At 38.5% G+C, this 20814-nt stretch overlaps 1 protein-coding gene across 2 annotated transcripts in view; it reads left to right on the plus strand.

The window, feature by feature from the left end:
- caln1 (calneuron 1) overlaps positions 1-20814 on the plus strand; it is a 59366-nt gene that overhangs the window by 21986 nt on the left and 16566 nt on the right. For both annotated transcript variants that reach the window (XM_051398844.1, XM_051398843.1), the window contains exon 4: positions 3582-3694. In XM_051398844.1, coding sequence (XP_051254804.1) covers positions 3582-3694 — 113 coding nt within the window. The remainder of the gene's footprint in view (positions 1-3581; positions 3695-20814) is intronic.

The raw sequence follows: 20814 nt of genomic DNA on the forward strand, positions 1-20814 counted from the left end.
GACAAACGAACGCAGAGAAAGGCGCTGACGTCATGTTTAGAGTGGCTTTCAGGTGCAAAAGTCGTTTGATTTACAAGCTAGGGAATGGGAAAGTGTGTCAGAACTAACATGGTGTGTGTCAGTAAACTGTTGCCAGTAGAAGGCAAAGAGAGTTCTTCTATTCGCTTTCACACATATCATGCTGTATCAGCTGTAACCCTGTTATTAAATCCTTGTCTGTTGAATAGCCTGAAAGATGCTATAATGAGTACAAATTCTAACATAAAAGCTTTACTGACAGTTTACTATATAATCAATAAGATAGCACAAACTATTACAGTAATTCTAAAGTAACAAAATTATGCAAAAGACCCTTTTCTGTATTTGCTCACACTACTAATGGAATAAATAATTACTCCATTTAATCAAGAAGTGCATTGTAAGATTAATGTAAATATTTATTAGCCCCAATTCATTCATTCATTATCTCTCCATTTATATCCACATGGAAACTGGGGACTTGAACCAGTTCTGGCACACACCGATTAGAGAGAGACCGTTAGAGAACAATGTGAACAGGTCTTCGCAATATAGTGTTAAAGTGACAAATATGAGGTGCGAAAGAATCCGGCCTGTTGTTGTTTCTTTTGCTAATCTACGGAGCAGTTTGTGAAAGTATCTTCTCATATGTGTGTTGACACAATGACAAAGAGCCAGTGATCAAACAGACACGGCGCGGGCGAAGAGGAGGGGCATTAGCAGATGAATGAGAATGGATGATTGTGATTGTATCTCATCCAAGTGGGCAGCTGTGAGGATTGGAGCCTCGGTCACAGCCATCGATTCTGAGCCCAGCGGCCAAGTCCAGCTGATATCTAGAAAATACTGATAGTTTATCTGCTCTGCTCATCTCTGCTGTCAATCCAATCCATGTGATTGTTATTGAGCTCTGCATGCCCTTCATGGAGAGGTGTGACTACTCTTCTTTTGTTCCATATCACAGCATTGCACCAGCCTTTGTTTTTCAGTATAGATCATGCATGTCCTTCTTTTTGACCTTAATATGAAGTCTCTCTAACTTTGACTCTAATCTATAAGTTTGGATCTGTGTAGACATGTATTAACTTAATACCAACAGCAACCACTATTTTGTTTTTATTCCCCATTGACTTTTTTGTCTTTCACTAAAAGAAGCTATACTTTAATAATTCATTGTTTGGTTTCGAGCAGGATGCAGGATTCTTGGTTGTGACATAGCACAGGAAGAAACTAGTCAAAAGCAGGTGGCTTGGACTATGACGGAGACAGAAAGTGACTCAGTGGTCACAAACTGCATTACAGTACACACACTAAAAATCAATGGGTTAATTTACCCAACATGGTTGAGTATAGCACAGGTGCAATAATGAGTTAACTCTAATAACCCAGTACTAATGGGTGGGAAAGCACCCAACACAAGGGTTGTTAGGATCCAGTAAACTGAAAGATTCTTATATAAAAATATAAATTAAAATGCTGGGGAGGTCGTTGCCACTTCCAGCAAATGTAGGGAGCTTGCTTCATATCACCTAGGTCAGAAAAATATGGTATGACTGCCACGAACAGGTATTTTAATCATTGATTGATTCATTTATTTCCGCTACCCATTTATTTCCACTCAGGACTGCCAGGGGGCTGGAGCCTCTGTCAGCACACTGCACATTGCGTGGAGGGCATGTTACAGCATGTCAGATGGAGAATTATGAAACGATACGAGTCACATTTTATTTCATTGTGATTTCAAAATGGTAGACTGGCTGAGGGCTAAAATTATGATTTTATTAATTATATGACCAACCTTCACATCCAGCAGACACAGAGCAACATGAAGTTCAATATTTAATATGATTTGTCTTCAGAAATCCATCTGTACCTTTTAAGCTGCTTCATCTTACACTTTCTTTACCAGCTAGTCTAACTTTCTCTGTCTGCTGTTAGGCAGGTAGTATACAGTTGTTTTAAAACTACAAGCTTGTGTTTTTGCAGCTTGGTCACAGAACAGATTACTGTTCATCCTGTTTTACCTTGAACCCTTTCACCCAGACTACCTTTATCTCTACTATCAATCCATCCTCCTATCCTTAAATCCTCAGATCTCAGCACTGCTTCATCGGGCCCGTAGCTCTGCACTGTCCCTGCTGAAATACGTGAATAGAAGTGCAGTCAATGGCATCAAACATTACAATGCCAGCATGCACCGGAGTGGCCGCCACAGTCAGAGCAAGAGCAGGGGGACTGTCGGTAGGGGCAGATTGAGTCGTCCTGCATCGGTAACTTTCCACTGACAAGGTCCCAGCCTCATCTGCAGATACAGGAGGAGCAGATGGGAAGATGAGAGAAGTAAAATGAGAGTTTATAACAGGGACATGAAAAACACAAGACAACAAAAATAAACGTAGATTCTCTCACTCTTTGAATACACTTATATTGAAGTGAATACGTCTTCTATCCACCCCTTTCTTTTTCAAACTTAAAGATCTGAATTCTACACCCATCTCATTTTTCACAATTGCCTTAGCATATAATGTACAATATTTGGTTCATCTACACATGCAGATAATAAAACCAGACAAACACTGCAGGGAGAAAAAGAAAAATGTTAAAGCATATTCAACCACATCAATATGAATCCATGACCTGTTCATTTGAATGCTTTGCTTTCTGCAGAGTTTTGATGATTTATTTTGGCAGTAGCTTCAACAACTGTCAGCAGGATCCAAGATCAGTGCTGTTGGACTCATTGTGCGCAGCAGGAACTCCTTGTTGTGAGTGATAACAGTTGCTGTAAACTTTGATGTGCTCCATACCCAGTATTATAGAGCTAGTCAGAGCTCATTGTTTTTAACCACCTCTTGTCTCAGTAGTCTGTATACAGACACAAACAGCACTCATATTTCCTTTTAAGACTAAGCATAGGGTGTAATAACTTGTCTACAAACATATTGTAGGAAAAAACCTGCAGAATCTTTTGCAACACCAAAGGCTTCCATCAGATCACCTATTTAATCCCGGAAAGATTCATTGCTATTTCCCCAGCACCGAGCTTTACTTTTAAGCAGTTACACACATTAAGCTGCAGGCTGTTAGCTGCTGAGTGCTCTGCTCAGGGGCACATCAGCCTTAGTTGTTCAGGACAGGAACATCATTTGTCATTCACTCTGCCTCAGCTCTCACTCCAAACCAGTGAACCAGTAATATTCCTGTGCATGCTGTCTGGGTCATTTCCACTATTGGAATATAAAGTTGAAACTAATCCGCAAGATAAGAGAGCTGATCTAACACTCATATCCAAGAACAGAAACAAGTAATGTTTCTTTACAGTTGCAGCCTGCACAGCAGTTCACAGAAGAACCATTTATAAGAAGATCGGATAATCAGATGGTGTTGAGTTGGGATGAGTTTTATTTGGTTTTATATCACCGTTGGGGATGTTTGGGTTGGGTTTGGTTACAGTTAAAGTGTTATATACAACCAGCAAACTTGACAAAAGTTGCAAACAATGTAAGTCTATAATCTGTGCATTGTCATCTATCACTAATTGGCCCTTTTTTTTTATCTGTCAGGTGATGGACAGGTTGATTTCAACGAGTTCATGACCATCCTTGGACCCAAGCTCCTGTCGTCTGAAGTGAGAGAAGGCTTCCTGGGCAGCACAATAGATACCATCTTCTGGCAGGTAAAGCTTTGTTCTCTCAAACGCATCTGTTCTGTTAACTTTGCTGGGTCATGATGAGTCATAAATAGAAGTAGACATGAAAAAACGGATGCTGTATGTCTCAGCTGAAAGATAATCACTGCAAAGTAGAGCGAGAAAAAGAAAAATGATCATTATTTTCATTCTTCAGAGTTTTTTTTCCCTCGGCCCAAAATACTGGAAATCTTTTGTCAAATGAAAATTTGTTATATGCAGGTGGGGCTCAAAGAAGTAGTGCTTGGTCTGCTGTGGTCAGGGGCTCACTTAAAGCAAACGTAGGTGTAATTGCATCAGATCTGAAAACCGTAGGAACTAAACGCACACCAGAAATAGAATACATGATTGGTTAAATGTCATTTAGATGTTAGAATTGAGTAGTGCGCCATTATGTATGGTACACATTAAGGTGACCTGGAAAGCGTTTTAATCTGCTCTCGGCTTAATTATGGGCATTTTCTGTATTTAAACCTTTTATAGACATCTGTCAGCTCTGGCTTGCTAACATGATACAGTACATATTCCAGTGAGAAACAGCAGCTCGTAGCAGTGATAATGCTAACACAGATTACACAAACGATCTGAGTGTTTCCCAAACCATCAACAAACTCCTAAAACCCGCCTAATCCATCTAACATTCGCATAAAAATAAAAAAAGAAATTCCTGCACTCATTCTGTTTATTGACATTAACTTTATGAACAGGACTTCACTTGGGACCCCCTTCTATAGAAAATAACAAAACACAAATAGTTAACTAATTGAAATACATTTGAATTAAAATTCTTCATGCTCTTAATAAATTTGCACGTCGTTGATAAGCTATGGTCTACAATCAACTCAGGGTTTAGAGCAGGTCTCAGGAACCTTTACTATCAAAAGAGACATTTTTGGCAAACAAAAAAAAGTCACAAAATATATTTGAGCCTAATTTCTTTCCGCAGATGAAGCATTCTGTAATGCCAGAAGCGTTGGTGGTGAAAGCAAACAAATCTGTCGGCGCACTGCTAGATTCTTTATTTTCCTTCGAGACTGGATTTGGAATCCATAGCTAGCTTCGCTAGGCAGACTCAAAACTAGCAGGCGCCGGGTCAGTACGTAACATATGATGCACATTTTAGTCGAGTGTTAAAACAATTTTTTATTCAATATAAGTAAAAATAAGTCACACATTGTCAAACACAGTGTGTGCCATCTCTGTCTGCTCAAACTATGATAAATAGAAATTTGTCAAAGGCTGCCCCGGAGCTGCAGGTTGCCTACCGCTGGTTTAGAGGATGTTCTGTTGCTGAAAAAGAATATCTGTGCTCTGAAGAAAATTATCCTGGGTACAGACTCAAGTATTTGGTGACAGGCCCAGAGAGTATTCTCTACCTCTCTGTACTAATGCAGTCTATAAATCACATTAAAGGAAGTACTACTTTATTTATCTCCGTTTCCATTTCTTGCGCTCTTTTGAAGGGCAGTGCCAAAAAAAAAAAAATGCATTAATATACAGCATCTGACGTCCTCTGAGTGATATTGTGACTGATGATGGTAATATGTGACCCTGACAGATGTGCCTTTGGACAGCCTAAAGTGACAAAGGAACCGGTGGCGTAAGAAACCAAACAAGAGAGAAAATGTCAGTCCGGGAATGAAAAAATCTGACTTTGAGTGAGTGAGACGGAGAGTGATGAATGTGCAGACAATAGAAAGAATGAGAGAGCATGCATGGGAATGATGACAAATTGAGCAGGTGTGAGGGAAAGAACGGGACATTTGGCAATGATAGTAACACTTGGCAAGCCTGTCCTCTTGATGTAATCATCGGCTTGACCCGGGCTTTTTCTCTGGGGCAGGAGCTTGTGGTTTACACCGTGAGGACACAAGTCTTTTGGAGGTATGAGTGCAGGCAGGGCGAATGTGCTGCCAGCCCCATTTGGCTGTTGCAATAACCTTGGCTTATGCAGGAGCACGGTTGGCCTGAAAAGGGTTTTTTTTTACCCCTCCAAGAAAGGCTGGTGGTTGCGGGTTGAGGTTAGTTACTTCTACACTTACAAAGCCACATTTCTTGTCTGATGAATTTAAGCCTAAAGGCAGGACTTGGCATCAAACACCTCATCTGACGTGTGGAGCATATTCAGAGTAAGAAGTAAGACCCAAACCTTGATTTATCATGATTATTTCCTCACATGCCTCACAGCTGATTAGTTGCTTGACGTATTACAGTTTTGTGCTTAGTTTAGTTTGTTAATGACCTGTGGTGTATGACTCAGCCTCTTACCTGTTCATTTTGTGTTCTGTCATCCTGCTTGAATATCTTGTGAAGTAAACATTTTTAACTGTTTCTAAGCTTAAAAATGGTGAATTAGATACAGCATTTTGGCTTTACATCCTGGTAGCAGGGTACCATACAGTTGTGTCATGTCCTCTTTTATAAAACTTTTGTGTGACAATAGAAAAATGGAAATGATCTTAGCAATGCAAGTATACATGAAGAAAAATAACACTATCTACTCAAAAGCCCACCCAACAGTTCAGCAAACACTGAATAAACCATCAACCAGCACAACTCATGCTGCTGGCACATTATGTCCTGCTCATCAAAATTCATAAACTACACTGGGCTCCCATTCAATAAATCTTGCATGATTATAAAAATTACTTTTCCTTTTTGTCAACTAATAGGATATAAGACAATAGGCACAATATGTAACATAAAATACATTGTTGCAGAATTAATTTCCTTAAGGCTTCAAAAAATCTTAAAGCTACATTTAACAATTTCGACTGTTAAAGATGATCAGTTCTGCATGTTTTGAGTTTTTTTTAGCCCCTTTTAGCTTGTTGTTTTGGTTATATGGCACATTTACAGTATGGTTCGCTCTTGCAGCTTTTATAGAAAGTAAAACAACACAACGAGAGCTAACAGAGAGTGGACATCAGACTCTTACAGTAATCATCAGTTGGACAGAAGACAAATGAATGATAATATTGCTCTATGTTTGCTGGATATGCAAATAGGTAATTGTTTGCCATCATCAACGTCATAACAACCAGGTAATAATATGTAAGGTGGTGGGTTTATCAGCTTGTTTGTGAGTTTTTATGTTCCCTGAGTGATTAATGCAGCTTAAAGTTGTGATAACAGTGAAAAGATACTGGCACAGCCAAGAGATAAACAATTAGCATTCTTTGGACAGGGAATCAAATCCCCATTGAAATAAAAAGTAATAACAAAACACATTTTTAAAGCTACACAAAGTAGATACAATACTTAAATGTGATGAAACAAGAGTGGAGGACTTGCAGAATGACTGTAATCATAATTGTAGAATTACTACATCATCATCAAGTAAAAGTCCAATAAAATGTAAAGCATCATTTAAAACCTTTAAGTAATTTTCATGAAGATTGTCATGAATCATCAGGCTTTAACTGTATTATACTGACCTAACAGGAAAATAAGTGGTGTTTGGGGTGTGTGTAAAGTATGTGTGAAGAAAATAGTTGTTAACTTGGGAGAAACCCTGTGGGACTCCATAGTTTGTAGAGGATTTACAGTAGAACTCTTTGTCTGTTGTATACAACGAACCACTTCATGTGTCCAGTCTCTATATTTTTTAGAGCTTAATTTTTATGTTAATCTTTGCAAAATAAATAAAAAATCACTGTATGTAAAGCAGGTTCTGATTTTGTATTTTTACCAAAACCTCTACAATAATACTGAAATGGTTTGCACACATTTTGATAAAGGAAGAGTCTGTATCAGCTTAACAATCCTCTTTATATCATTCTTGAGCTTTACTAGAGTACATTCATTGAGCACATCTAATTTTAATGATGTGCCTTTGAAGAATAAGAACCCAATAAACTCATCTTGAAGAATGACTCAGTCGGCCACAGTCCGTTTTAGAATTATTAGAAGATTAAAAGCAAACAGTAATCGTTGTTTTTCTTCAGTTTCAGAACTGCAGTAGCCTTTACAATCATCAGAGAAAGCCGAGCAGACACTACGGAGTAAGAACTAAGTGTTTGAAGCTGTTTAATAAATCCACAAACCTCTGTAGCTTTATGACTGATCAGCCCTCTTTTACAGCAAAATCTGAGTCAGATTGAATACCCAACCTGTTCCATAAAACATGAATCATGACAAGCACACAACAACGACGCAACACTGAAAGCATTTAGCTGGAGGGGTTTCGTGTAACCCTTATTAAAACCCAGAGTTATCAAAGCATTTGACAGTGTTTCACAGATTACATTTTCCTCCATCTGGTATTTTGTAGGATTTTACGATTAAGTATGTATTTTCCCCCAGCTGAGGTTGTCTCCATCAGAGCAGAGCAGGATTCACTCAGCAGGAATCGGTGTGATACACGCAGATCCTGGCTAACTCGTATAAACATTGTATTATGTTCTGGTTCGGTCTTCCTGAACCATGAGAGTGTAGTTCAGTTCCTGTCTTAGCTGAGAGATTTTCTCATTCCACTAATGTCAGGCAAAGTGTCACATCCTCACCAGCTGGAGTGATGGGATAATGATTCACTTGCTGTCACACACTCACCTTCCTACTCACTCGTATCTGCTCTTGAACAGTTTGTTAATGTATCTAATTATCCCGTCTGGAAAATTATGAGCTTATAATTGAACAACTGCAAACATTTTATTTTCCTATGTTAATCATCAACTCCATGATTTGCAAAAAGAGGGCTCCATAAATAATAAATATACCATTGGACTTTCTTGAAGACATATGTCATTTTTTGTTATATTTCCTCTCTAGAATAATCATCATTTTCCTTATAATTACATGAGGTTTCATTTCTTTCCAAAGCATTTGCTTTTGAGGATTACATTTTCTCAGGGTGGATTGACATTACTTTGGTTTCCCTCGTCTGAGGACTTTCTTCCTGTATGTGATAAATATTGAAGGAGTGTTGAGTACACATTTTAGGAGATCAAGTCTCCTCTGTGCTTTTAATTACAGGTCAGTGCCCCTCACCTTGTTCTAATTAATCTCCGAGCAGCATTGTGACTCATCATTGAGATGGTGATTTATGCCAAGCGACCTGAGTACAGTGAGGTACACAGAAGCACTGAATGAGACTGGAGGAAATGCAGATCATATAATATAAATACATAAATCATAACTTGTGAAAACTCATAAGCCATTACTTGTCGAAAATCATAAGTCACAACTTGTCAAACACAGCGTGTGCCATCTCTGTCTGCTTGAGATTTCTCACGTGATTCCACTTGTAGGTGGACAGTTTGAGCTGAACTGGGTTGATTGCAAATTTGATACTTATGTTATTATTCTGTGATACCTTATGTAACATTTGGAAACATCTGCTGTTCTCTCTGCAGTTACTCATGTACAATATCATTTCTCTCCACTAGGGCAGAGATTGTTTCTAAAACAAAGCAAAAACATTCAAGTGGTTTTCTGGAACACATTGTTCCATATCCTGGATGCTCATTCAATACACTGCACTGCTTTAAATTAATTCATTCATCAACCCAGAGAAGCAGGAATGCCTCATGAATAAAGTGGTCGTTATTCTGATTCACAGATATTAAAGCTCGCACTGTGTAACATTTTGGAGGATCTATTGGCAGAAATGGAATATAATATTCATAGGTATGTTCTCTTAGTGTATAATCACCTAAAATCTACAGAGGGACTCTAGATAGGGCCTTTTGTGTTTTTTGCAAGTTTCATGGCCACCGTAGTTTCTCCATTGCGCTTGATGCCACTTAAGCCTACACAAGTCCATTAATATGAACTAATCATTACCTAATGATTCATTAATGTAGTATCTCTGTGTGTTTCTTCTAACATCATTGTCTAATCAAAGTTATTCAGGAACTATTAATTATCAGGTCGTTCATCACTTGTTCCTCAGTTACTACTAGATTTGATACAGACCTTCTTTTAATGTCAACTTGTCTAACACTTTAGTTCATAACAGCACCTCAAAAACAAACGATGAATTCAAGCTTTTAATGGTCCCTGGTGGTCAGATTTTTGCCCCTACCAGTGGTAACAATCTAAGAATATCAGCAGGCTCTACATTTTTTTTTATCAGTCTGACATCTTTAAGAGTCTGGTGTGTAATGAGAATTACAGGGTCATGAGGTGACTTTCAGTCTTGTGTCCTCTCCGCTTTAATTTTTCATTTTGGTATTATCTCCTCCTGTGGACCATGGCTCTTAAAACTGTATTCAATTAGATTAGATTAGATTAGACTACACTAGACTTTATAGATGCTTGTGGAGTAATTCATGCATTATAAATGCAGAAAAAAGGCTGTGCAGGAATATAATGTGGTTGTATTCATTTTAGGCTGCAGCTGAATAATCATGTTCTTGTTTTTAGAAGCACCTTTGAAGCTTTCTTGAGACACTTTTGAGAGCTTTGGGTTTCCACTTTGACGTAGATTTACTTTCTGTTTTGACAGGGAATCACTGTCAGGTATCCTAATTAACTTTTGACTTCTTTGAAATGATTCTGTAGCTTGCAGACTTGCATTTTCCCCTGAAACTCGCAGTTTAACTTTAAGAAAAACTGTCTGTATTTGGATGAACACATTAGTATTTATATACAGTCCATACACAAAATTCAGAAAGCACTTGTCATGTGACCACCTAATGCATATACATAATTATATAATTCCTGAATGTGTATACTTGTGCCTCTGCTTGGATTCTGACTCTGTTTTTCATGTTATCTGTGCAGTGCTTAATATTTTCCTTATGCCACTTATTCCATGTTCAGTAAAAACCTCATTTAACTTTCTGTGACTGAAGGCTACTTCATCCTATTCAGTATTAGTCTCAATACAGGCTCATACTTATATCTCATACTAATATGCAAGTTGAAGCTCATAACTTATACATGAAGTTTATCCTGAAATATTCAACACTGTTGACAACATAAACCAGACATTTAAACATGGTAAATTCTTAAAATCACAAGCATAGCTGCAGAGTTTGTGATACACTAGGAGTTACATTTGACATCACATGGATGTACACTTCTTCTTTTGTTTGAGCGCTGCTGGTCTGGTTTGCGGTATAATAGTTTGAAAAATGGGCTTTCAAATGTGCATTGTTCTGTAGAGACCTTAGTTTCTTTGTGTTTGTGTAAAAGTGTGAGGCTCACTGGAGTATTGACTTGTACATTATTGACGGGTGGGTTGAAAACTTGAATAATTAGTTCATGTCTGCTCTCATGAGGAAGATACTCAGGGGAGGAGGTTTAAAAAGGGCTGTCAATACCTTGCAGACTGTACTCTGCTTGTTGCAATTAAATATGTAAGAGCTCATTCTTTCTGCACACATTTTAAAAGCAGATTCAGAAGTGGTATGTGCCAGGTTGGTTGTTTTCCAAAACTCCAAAATTACCATACTTGATGGCATGTCAAGAAATTTCACCTGCAGGGGCACTTGTTGGAAGAGTTCCTTCAGATATCTACAGCTATCTGTAAAATGGTAACAACATACTCAATGCAATGCAGCAGCAACATATCAGTAACACACATTTATCAATTTCCACATTCTGCAAAGTGTTTTTTTTTCTTTATGGCACCTTTTCTGGACCCCTTGGTAAGATTTTACTCCTCAAAAACATTTTCATCATAACACCGCAAATATCATAATAGGTGCAAAATGAATGTGTCTGTAAAATATAGATTTTTAGACAATTTGCCGACCATATTGTAAATAAATACTATCATTTATTCCCTCCTGTTTTAGCTCCCCAAGTCTCTCTGGCACAGCCTTAGCAGTTAAATTTGTGTGGATTTTCTTCATATTTTCACAAACTAATGTTCTCGTAAAGAGCAATAAACACAGGAAAACCATCACCAGAATCGGTGTTCCTATCAGCCCGACGATTAATAGGATTGTGACTGGCTGACATTTCTTTTAGCTGTGAACTTTTTCCATCAGACTTCTGGCGGTTTCCTTTTATTTCCCCATCACTCCCCCATATAAGTGGTCTGTAAAAAGTTGGGCCAGTGAATCTATAACAGATAAAGATGCCCAACTTTGATATCAAATTGGGTTGTCTGACCAATTCAGCATTGCACTTCTATAATATTGTCAGAGTCACAATGCAACAGGCCCAGAGCATCTTTTATTTATCCCATGCTCTCTTCTTCCTTGTCGAAATCTGCTTTACCCGCAATACAACTTGACCCTTAACTAGTTGGTTAATTTGGGTGTGTTATGCTAGTTGCGGCTTACATAGCCTCAAGAGGCTAGCATCAAGCAGAAATGAGGAGTGAGCTACAAAGAGTGCACTTTTTTTTCTGATTCCACAACCCCAATTTCTCTGTAGTCTTCAATCCCAACCAATGTGGTTTCAGGTGACATCACTTGAAGAAATGCCAAGGAAGGCTTTGCACAGCGTAAAAGGCTTTATACAAGTTTTTTACTCCCCAAGACTTTGATGTGTAAAATTGGAAGACTTCCCCTTTTAATAATGTTCTTATCTTTCTAAAGCAATCTGAGCTAAGACTAATGTGCTTGTGGTTGAGTTTGGCTACCAATCAGGTTTCCTACACAGGTACACTGACAGCACAGACGGATAACTGATTAGGGGTCACATACCTCTTTGACAGAACAGCATGAGTGAGATTATTTTAGAGCTGTTTGCACTATAATCATTCTGTGTGCTTTCTTACTGAACGCCCACTTTGAATAAAATGTGTTATTGCAGCCCTCAGGAGGAATATTTATGGAAAATGAATTTCCTCGTGCAACAGCAAAGTTGGATTGTTAATGTCTGACTTTCTGGTGGATCAATCAGTCTGCTTTCTTGTTTTCTTTCTTTTGGCACATCACAGAAAAAAAAAAAGCTTAATACCCTTAAAAATGACTTAATGTTATGATTACTCTTATGGTGTGTTTTGCTTCTACTCAGAACTTTAAAGAAAATATTTCTCTAGTGTATTTTCATTTTCCAGAGAGTATACAATATCTTCTGACATGCCTACCTGTTAAAAGGAACATTGACATGCCATCTGATTTAGTTAATGCTATAACTACTGCGGTAAAGACATTTGTACCTATTCGTTATCATTATTTTTGAGTCATAGTAACTGCAAAGGGAGCAAAAACTAAACATTTTAAGATGCATTCATCTTCACTGTATAGCATAAGATTCATATGAAAATGAACTTGCTCAGTGCTTTGCCAGACACGATTAATAGTCCTATTAGGTTTCTTTTTAACTCATATAAGTTATGAAGTAACCATTTCCTATTTTTAATTTGTGTGTTTGATCCTTTGTTCATTGTATACACAGTATGAGTTAGGTATTATGCATATAGTTTCTGAAATGATTATGTTGTCTTAAATGCTAAAAGGTATTGGAGCCCAGCTTGGCAGTTTTTAACCAAGATGCGTCACAAAGTTTCTGGCTGTGTTAAACAAGCGTAATATTTCCTACTGCAAAAATGTCAGCGAATCTTTCTCATTTTTCAAACTAATGAGGGAAAAGGCTGAAGATAGTTTGGAGTTGGTTTCTCTTTTTTTTTTTTGGAGTGTGTTTTAGAGAGCAGATGTCAGGAGGAAGAAGTACGCAGAGAGGTGTGAGGAACCCTGAGTCTAATGAGCGGATTTTCAGTACTATCTGCTCACAATGGCTCCTTTAAATAAACAGAACAAATGATGTGGCTTTGCTTGTTTTAGACAACATGTTGGAATAAGCTTATCCCATTTTATAGGAAAGTCTGTTTACATTTTGTCACTGTCTGGTGAAAACCTTGTATCTCCAATTGTGTGTGTGTAGAATTCATTGACATCTAGCAGTGAAGTTGACTGAACACAGCTCATCCTTCCAAGCTACGATGGCCACAAAAAACATGAAAGGCTTGTTTAGAGCCAGTGTTTGGTTTGTCTGTTGTGGGCCACATGGCAGTTCAGCATGGCATCCTCCATTGAAGGTGACCTGCTCCCTCTGTAGATAAAAACAACTTATTCTAAGGAAATGAAAACACAATGTGTATGTATATGTATTAATGTTATGTTCAATTTCTGCCAATAGATCCTCTTACATGTTACACACTGGACCTTTTAATGCATCCAAATAAATTGAATGGTGGCCGGCGCCTCCATGAGTTTAGACATTTTTTCAATTCCTACTCAAAACTGTCATGAAATTACTTGTAACACCTTTTTCTGCTGACAGATACTTGTACATTTGGGAAATAGAAAGTCAAATGCCATTTTTGAAATGCAAATGTACTGTAATTCAGTAGTTCCTAAAGCTGTTTTGCAACACGGCAGGTTTTCATCCTTTTCATCCATTAAGGGACAGATTTTCTAAATCTGATGAACTGAACAAACTGCCTGCTCCAGTGGGAAACTAGCAGCTTTTAGCACGGCAGCATCAATTTGGGACACGTGAACGAAGAGTTATTCATCATTCAAAATATAAAGTGCTTCTGCCATTAAACAGTTAGCATGCTGTGTCACCTTTTATTGTTTAAAAAACAGTCCTGTTTTATTATAAAGTGAATCTTTCAGGTTACCTTTAGTGTGAAAGCACTGGTTAAGGCTCGTACTTTGAGCTCTTTTTGATCCGAACTCCCAACATTGAGACACACAGGCTGTTTGAATATGAAGCCTCCTTCAAGCGTTATAAATTTTGACTTTCCTCCGAAATCATATCCATTAATCTTCCTTTTTTCTGTCCTTTGTGTCAGGGCACAATTTTGGATTTATAATGACTTTGAAACAACTCCTCTATGATGAATAATACATGGGCCACAGTGATTTTTGTAGAGAGAGGTGAGAGTAGGCTAATATTTGTGTTGGCCCCTCCAGGATTAACCTGATGTCTGTGGAAAATGAGAGTAAGTCATGTGCTCTGTAATTGTTTCTGTACGATGGCTGTCTTTAGGGCATACAGATCAAATATGTGGATATGTGTACATAATCATTTAATGTCCTTGTTCGTAGAAAAAATATTTATAGTCATAGTCAAATCTAAGATGTGTTTCAAAAAGATAAGGTAATTCTGGTTTTATTTATATCCTTCCCAGGAAACTAGTAACAAATAGTTTATCAGTATAGATTTCATTTTTGATTATCAGTAGTGGTACTCGGGAGAACTGCCCACTAAGGCGATTATGGTGTTCTCATTGAATATTCTGAATTATTACACTTAAAACTTTGATTTATAACTTTTTTCTGTCTATTGGTTGTCTCTGTTATGTCGTTGTCATAAGGTATGTTTAATGTAGATGACATTATCCATTACTTCCTGCAGCTATTCAGACATAATTTCCATCTCTATGTAAAAGATGTGACAGAATTGGATATGCCTATTTGATACTCAATGATACTTTTGATTAAATGTCCACAATTATTATCTTTTTTTCACCCTCATTGGTCACACAGATGTAGGCATAATTCAAGTTTCCCAAACTGAAACGCTAAATTGCTGAAACTCCAACGTCCCCTGAAGAACTGCTGACTGTCAGTGGTCCAGCTCCATGCAGGTAATATTAGGAGAGCCAATACTTCTCTGAGAAGCAGCTACTGGAGGTCTGATGGATTCCAGGTTACCTTGCAGGATGTAAACACACTGTAAGGGCGTTCACATGACTGCTGGGAAGGCAGAGATGGGAGAAAAATCATATTCCCTTTGCCAGGCATGGCCTTGAATAGCAATGAAGGTGGCACAGAGACGTGACGTTACAGTTAATCAACACCCACACACACACACACACACACACACACACATGCACACGTCCTCCCCTCCCCTCCATGTACCTAATCGCCCTCCTTCAAACAGTCATATCAACTATGAGTATAGTCCCTTTAATGTGCTCATCCTGAGATTGCAGCTCAGAGGTTGGGAGGTCAATTACGGAGGATTACCAAAGTGAAAATGACTCCATTCGTCTCTATCGCGCCAAATAGTGTTAGGCTAGAAAAAAGCTCCATATTGAACCCCAGCCAGTCTTCTCCTCTGAGGTCTTCACTGTTACTGTGAGACAGAACAGTGTTTTCATTATGACCTCTGGATGAGTTCTACAGTGCCAACTTTGGTCTAGACCAGGGTGCCTATCGAGTGGTCATTTTTATTAAATTCAGGATAGAATATGTAAACTTGAGGTTTCTTCATAGGTTTTTTTAAGATTATGCATTTCTGGCAGCAGGTTCCTGTGTTGTATTTTTGTGGTGCAATCAGTGTTCTTCATACTTCAATTAAAGGTTTATCCCTTTAAAAATAGAGTAGAGCAGTTGATATTGAGATCAAGTTTTAGTAAAAGAAACCTTTTTAGTTCAGTTTCAGTTGAGTCTTTCTTTGTTGCTAACTATCATTATTACCTTTTGTATAGAACATTTGTTGTAGCCATTATAACTGACTGATGCTTTCTAGCTTTGATGCTTTTAAACGTTATACATCACACTACTGTTACTAGCTGTTAACATTAACATACAGCAGTGTAAGTGGCATACTACTGTATGTTAACATATTCCTATTTATGCATTGTATTTGATAATACATAGCCTCTGGACACACTGATCCTGTTTCCAGGACACGTCACCTCATGTTGCTGTTGATTGGAAACTGACAGGTTACTGCAGGAAGAACATCACCTTTGGGTGCAAGAAGAACTCTGTATTTGTGGATGAATAGACACAAATAAGGCGGAATATATACAGTGCACAGTAAGAGGCTTATCCAGATTAACACCTCAACCATTTGAGTTATTATCCTGAATACAGTGTGGATGTAAATACAGTCAGTCTGCGGTGAGATTGCTGAGCAGTACAGACTTGAGTCAGGCTGATAACTCTCCCAGCCCTCAGAGAACATGGACGGTGCTGTTTGAAGTTCTGCTGCTTTTGGAAAGCTGCAGCTCTTGGACCTCAGGCCTCCTGAGAAGTGAAACTGCATCTGACTATCTTCTTTTTGCATGCTTTCTGTATTAATGAAGCCATTCTGTACGATTTTTAGAAGAGAATTTTCTCGTGTACAGTATGTGGCATTTTTGTCCCGACCCCTCCTCCTTATGTTCCATGTAGCTTTAATTACATGTGAGTCAGCTTGGCTACCTCAGTGATTCACTTCATTATAGCTCTTTCTCATGCAGACCGCGGCGCTGAGAAGTGTCAGCAACACATTACTGCATTTTCGCCTTACTTAAAACACACATACTTGCGTGCACACACACACACACACACACACACACATACACACTGGAGGATCATTTGTGCTCTTTAGTGCCCAGAATTTTAATGATGAATCTGTCAATCAAAAATTCGTCTGACTATTATACTGACATACTGCGTTTCCTAGACGGGGACATACATTTTTATCTCAGTAATCACAGTGTAGAGTCCTATTTAGATGAATGGAGAAAATCTTTTGTCAGCTAAATGCAGGTCGGTTTCTCATTGGTCATCCTTTCAGTGTGCTAACATCACCTGAGATGTTGTTTAACCTTTTTTCTCTAAGCTGTACTTCAAAGTCTCATCGGGGCTGCAGACAACTAGGATGATTGGGGAATATGGATGTATGGCTTCAAAAGATTTAGGCCTTTAGCTCATCATTCATCATTTAACGTTTTAGTGTGTTAGCATTTTCTGAGATGGTAGTTCTGTTTTTTCCTACAAGCTGAACTCATAATTCTGCATGAATTAACATTTCCCCTGGCTTTTAAGTGCAGGCTTTGAGTCCCTGGTGATGCAGTCCTCGACATAACAGAGCACCTAATGTGACATTTCTGTGAAAATTATTTTAATTTCAGACATGCGGGTGAGCAGGTGGGTTGCCTCTTTTTTCCCTGCATCTCATGCTGGATGTTGTTTTTCAGGCCTTTGCTTGGAAAGAAAATTATAAAAAATGGCAAAACAGGTTTAAGTCCAACATCTTCACTGTACTTCTCATCACTCCAGTGTTTTGTCTTTGAAAGTTAAAGAGGAAAAAAGCATGAAGGTGAATAAGTTTAGTCTTAGAGCTTGGTGTTTGATGCTTCAGTCTTGTTCTGCGAGCCACCTAGTTTTAGTGCTCTGGGGTTGGACTGGGTTTTAATTAGTTTTTGATCAAATTGAAAACAAAAGTTTCTACCACTTTTAAGATGAGAAATATGGCCTATAATTAGTTCTAGGCTTGACTATGGGTCCTGTTGACAAAAGCTGCCGCTACCCTTTGGGCTTAATTAAGTTATGTGCTGAATATTTTCAGGTTTAGATCGAGCTGCAATCGAATGTTAAACCCCCCCAAGTAAAATTGTGCTTAGAATTAATTTGGTCTCCCACTTTTCCCCTCCACCTCTTAAGCCCTCTGTGTGTTTCTTCCTGCCCTCACCTCATTTGTCTATTCACCATCTTTCTTGCCTTCTGTCTCTTCTGTTCCTCGTTCTTCTCCAGTAAAGGCAATGAATTACACGAGGCAGGGCGTATAGATCTGCTGAATTGCGCAAATGAGCACCATGACCCTGAGGCAGCTCCTCTAGCCTGCTCTTCTCCTGGGGTTAATGGGAGTAATTTCTCCTTAATTAATATCAGCAGTAATTGGCTATTGATAGCTTGCTTAGTGCTTTCAGGCAGTTCCCCTTCTTCCCTTATACTTTCCTTAAGTTGCCTCCAAGTTAAGCCATCTAAAGTCTGCTGTTGTTTTAAGTTGCTGCTGGCACTGGTATTATGTCATTGTATTTGCAGCAAATGAAAAGTGAATGTAAAGTGAGTGAACCTCTTCAAGGGAGAGTGTTGCCTTCTGTACTGAGATTCAAATAGATTTCCCTGAAGGATCCACAGACTGTTAAATACCTGATGTGAGCATTTACCTGAGCCGCTCTGATCATAGTTTTCTGTTGTCTGCTTGTGTCTAAAGAAACCACAAAAATACTGAAGTTGTGCATGATAAGTTGTTTTTGTCTACCATCTATTGATCACAGGACATTAAAGTGTTCACTGGAGCACAGAGGTTAGATAATTCAACAGAGAGGTCTGGCTTGTTTCCTCTGGGGCCTGAATGTGTGAAGGTTTTGTACGCAAGAATCGAAGTACAAGTCCATTTTCATCAGTGTCCCATGTGGCCATTGTTTCTGTCACTTCCAACACTGAATGGTGACTGGTTCGAAATATGAGCCCCAATTCATTTTTCCACTTGTTATGACTCTCATGGTGCCTGTTATGTTTTCTTTTTTTCTCAATTAATCTTCTGCCCTTTGACGGCTGGGTAACGTGGCGGTAATGGAGACGTAAATTTCTCCTGAAGGCTCTGGGCCTTTCTAAGGGGGGGGTGGATAGTCCAAAATCAATAAAGATGCTGAGCATTCATTTTAACAAGAATGTGTGCATGTTAAGCACCGATCGGGAAGGACATAATGAATATACTAAGCATAATCAGGCCTTATTACCTGTGGCTTGTCCTATGAAAAGCCTGTACTTTCACTGTATAGTTACAGTGTACGATGTTCGTAGTCATGTAATTGTTAGTTTCTGCACCACTTTAAACATGTTTTATGAAATGTATTAATTTATTGAGTCATTTTTTGGGTTAGATATATATTCAGGTTTATGCAGGTGTAAAATAATGAATCATTTAAAAAGAACAATACATGGAATCTATTGGAATTTGTTGGCATTGATGCAGATTAATATTAACAACCTAAAGGCTATTGTGATAACATAGTGTAAGAACAACAGGACATCACAGATGAAGAGGAACACATTTGGACACCTATAGTTGAGCGGAATAAATTATGGCTACAGAAAGAAGTTGCACTGAAAGTCATATAGAAAAGGAGCTTCAAATGTAAGAACTACAGATAAGAATGTAAGAGTTGGGGAACTTGTATATTCTTGAGACAGAAGTGTCATCATGGGAAAACTCTGGACCAGATTCAGATACTGTATTGTGAATAATGCAACACTGTGTATAAACTGCTTTATAAATAATAAATGTCCCGGCAATAAATATTACCAGCCGTAAGCAGTGGGAAGGTTTGCAAGAGGAGAGGGATGTCCTGAAAAGTGATGGCTCATAGATTGTTAGATGGAATCCAGTAATGACGAGTCATTACTTTACGACGTCTCTAACACACAGCAGCTGATGGGGTCAGTGCTTACTGAGTTATAGCTGTCAAAACCTCAACTTGTTAACTTTCATTGTCCCTGTCAGTGTCAATGGGTATAACCTCCCATTTAAGTTGATGTACAAATATTCACTAGGTGGATTTCACTGTTTTACCCCCCTCACTCCCGACTGGGTGGTGATGCAAGCAAGGTCTGCACAAAATCTAAAGGAAATGTTGAAATTCTTAAATTGACAGCTGCAACTTCCCAAAGTGCAAGAGGATGCAGTTTTGTTTGGAGGGAAGAGAAATGTCATCCTGTCCTTGGAGGGAGAAGAATTTCACTTTTGCCTACCACATATTTGGTTTCTTGTGGTCTGACAATGTAGTGCGAAAGACATAATTGTATATACAGATGTTTCTTGGGATCTTTTTTGGTAAGGCTGTGTAGCCTTGAGGCTTAATATACTTTTGTGGTAGAAGACCAACTGATCTCACTGGATTTGACACTTTACTTACGGCTTCAGAGGTCTGACCAGGTGTCTTTGTTCATTGCAAGTTTTTAGGTTTGTGTTGTTAATTTACCAACCGTTGTTTACCTCGTGAAAATATAAGACGTCTGTCTGTAACACACCTGTAGTTCTATTTCCCTCAGCTGTCAAGTTTATAAAAGCCTGACCTGTACTTCAGTGCTGTGTTTGTGAACATTCACAAGACCAAGGCAACAACATCTGTAGAATATCAGTTTGTGTTCAGGAGCAGATCTAGAGGGATGGCATGGGGTGGCAGATTGGTGTCAAATGCTGGGGGCTTTTCTAAATATAGATATATATGTGATTGTTTTCAATGGGGTTGGCAGATATGTTAAAACTTTCCAAACGGCCACCGTCAGTCCATGATATATTTGCCCATTCCTGTGTGCTGTGGCAGCACCCCCTCCAGTCACTGCCCAATAGTTTCAGCAGGAAGATGAGCGGCGAGTTTGCTACGTGCAACAAACTCTCATAGCTTTAACAAACAAAATAAACTCTCCAAATGAAAAGAAAGGAAAGGAAAAACCTAACCTTTTCCTCAT

The sequence above is a fragment of the Dicentrarchus labrax genome, unplaced genomic scaffold (assembly GCF_905237075.1).
Source record: "Dicentrarchus labrax unplaced genomic scaffold, dlabrax2021, whole genome shotgun sequence".
Classification (NCBI taxonomy): domain Eukaryota; kingdom Metazoa; phylum Chordata; class Actinopteri; family Moronidae; genus Dicentrarchus; species Dicentrarchus labrax.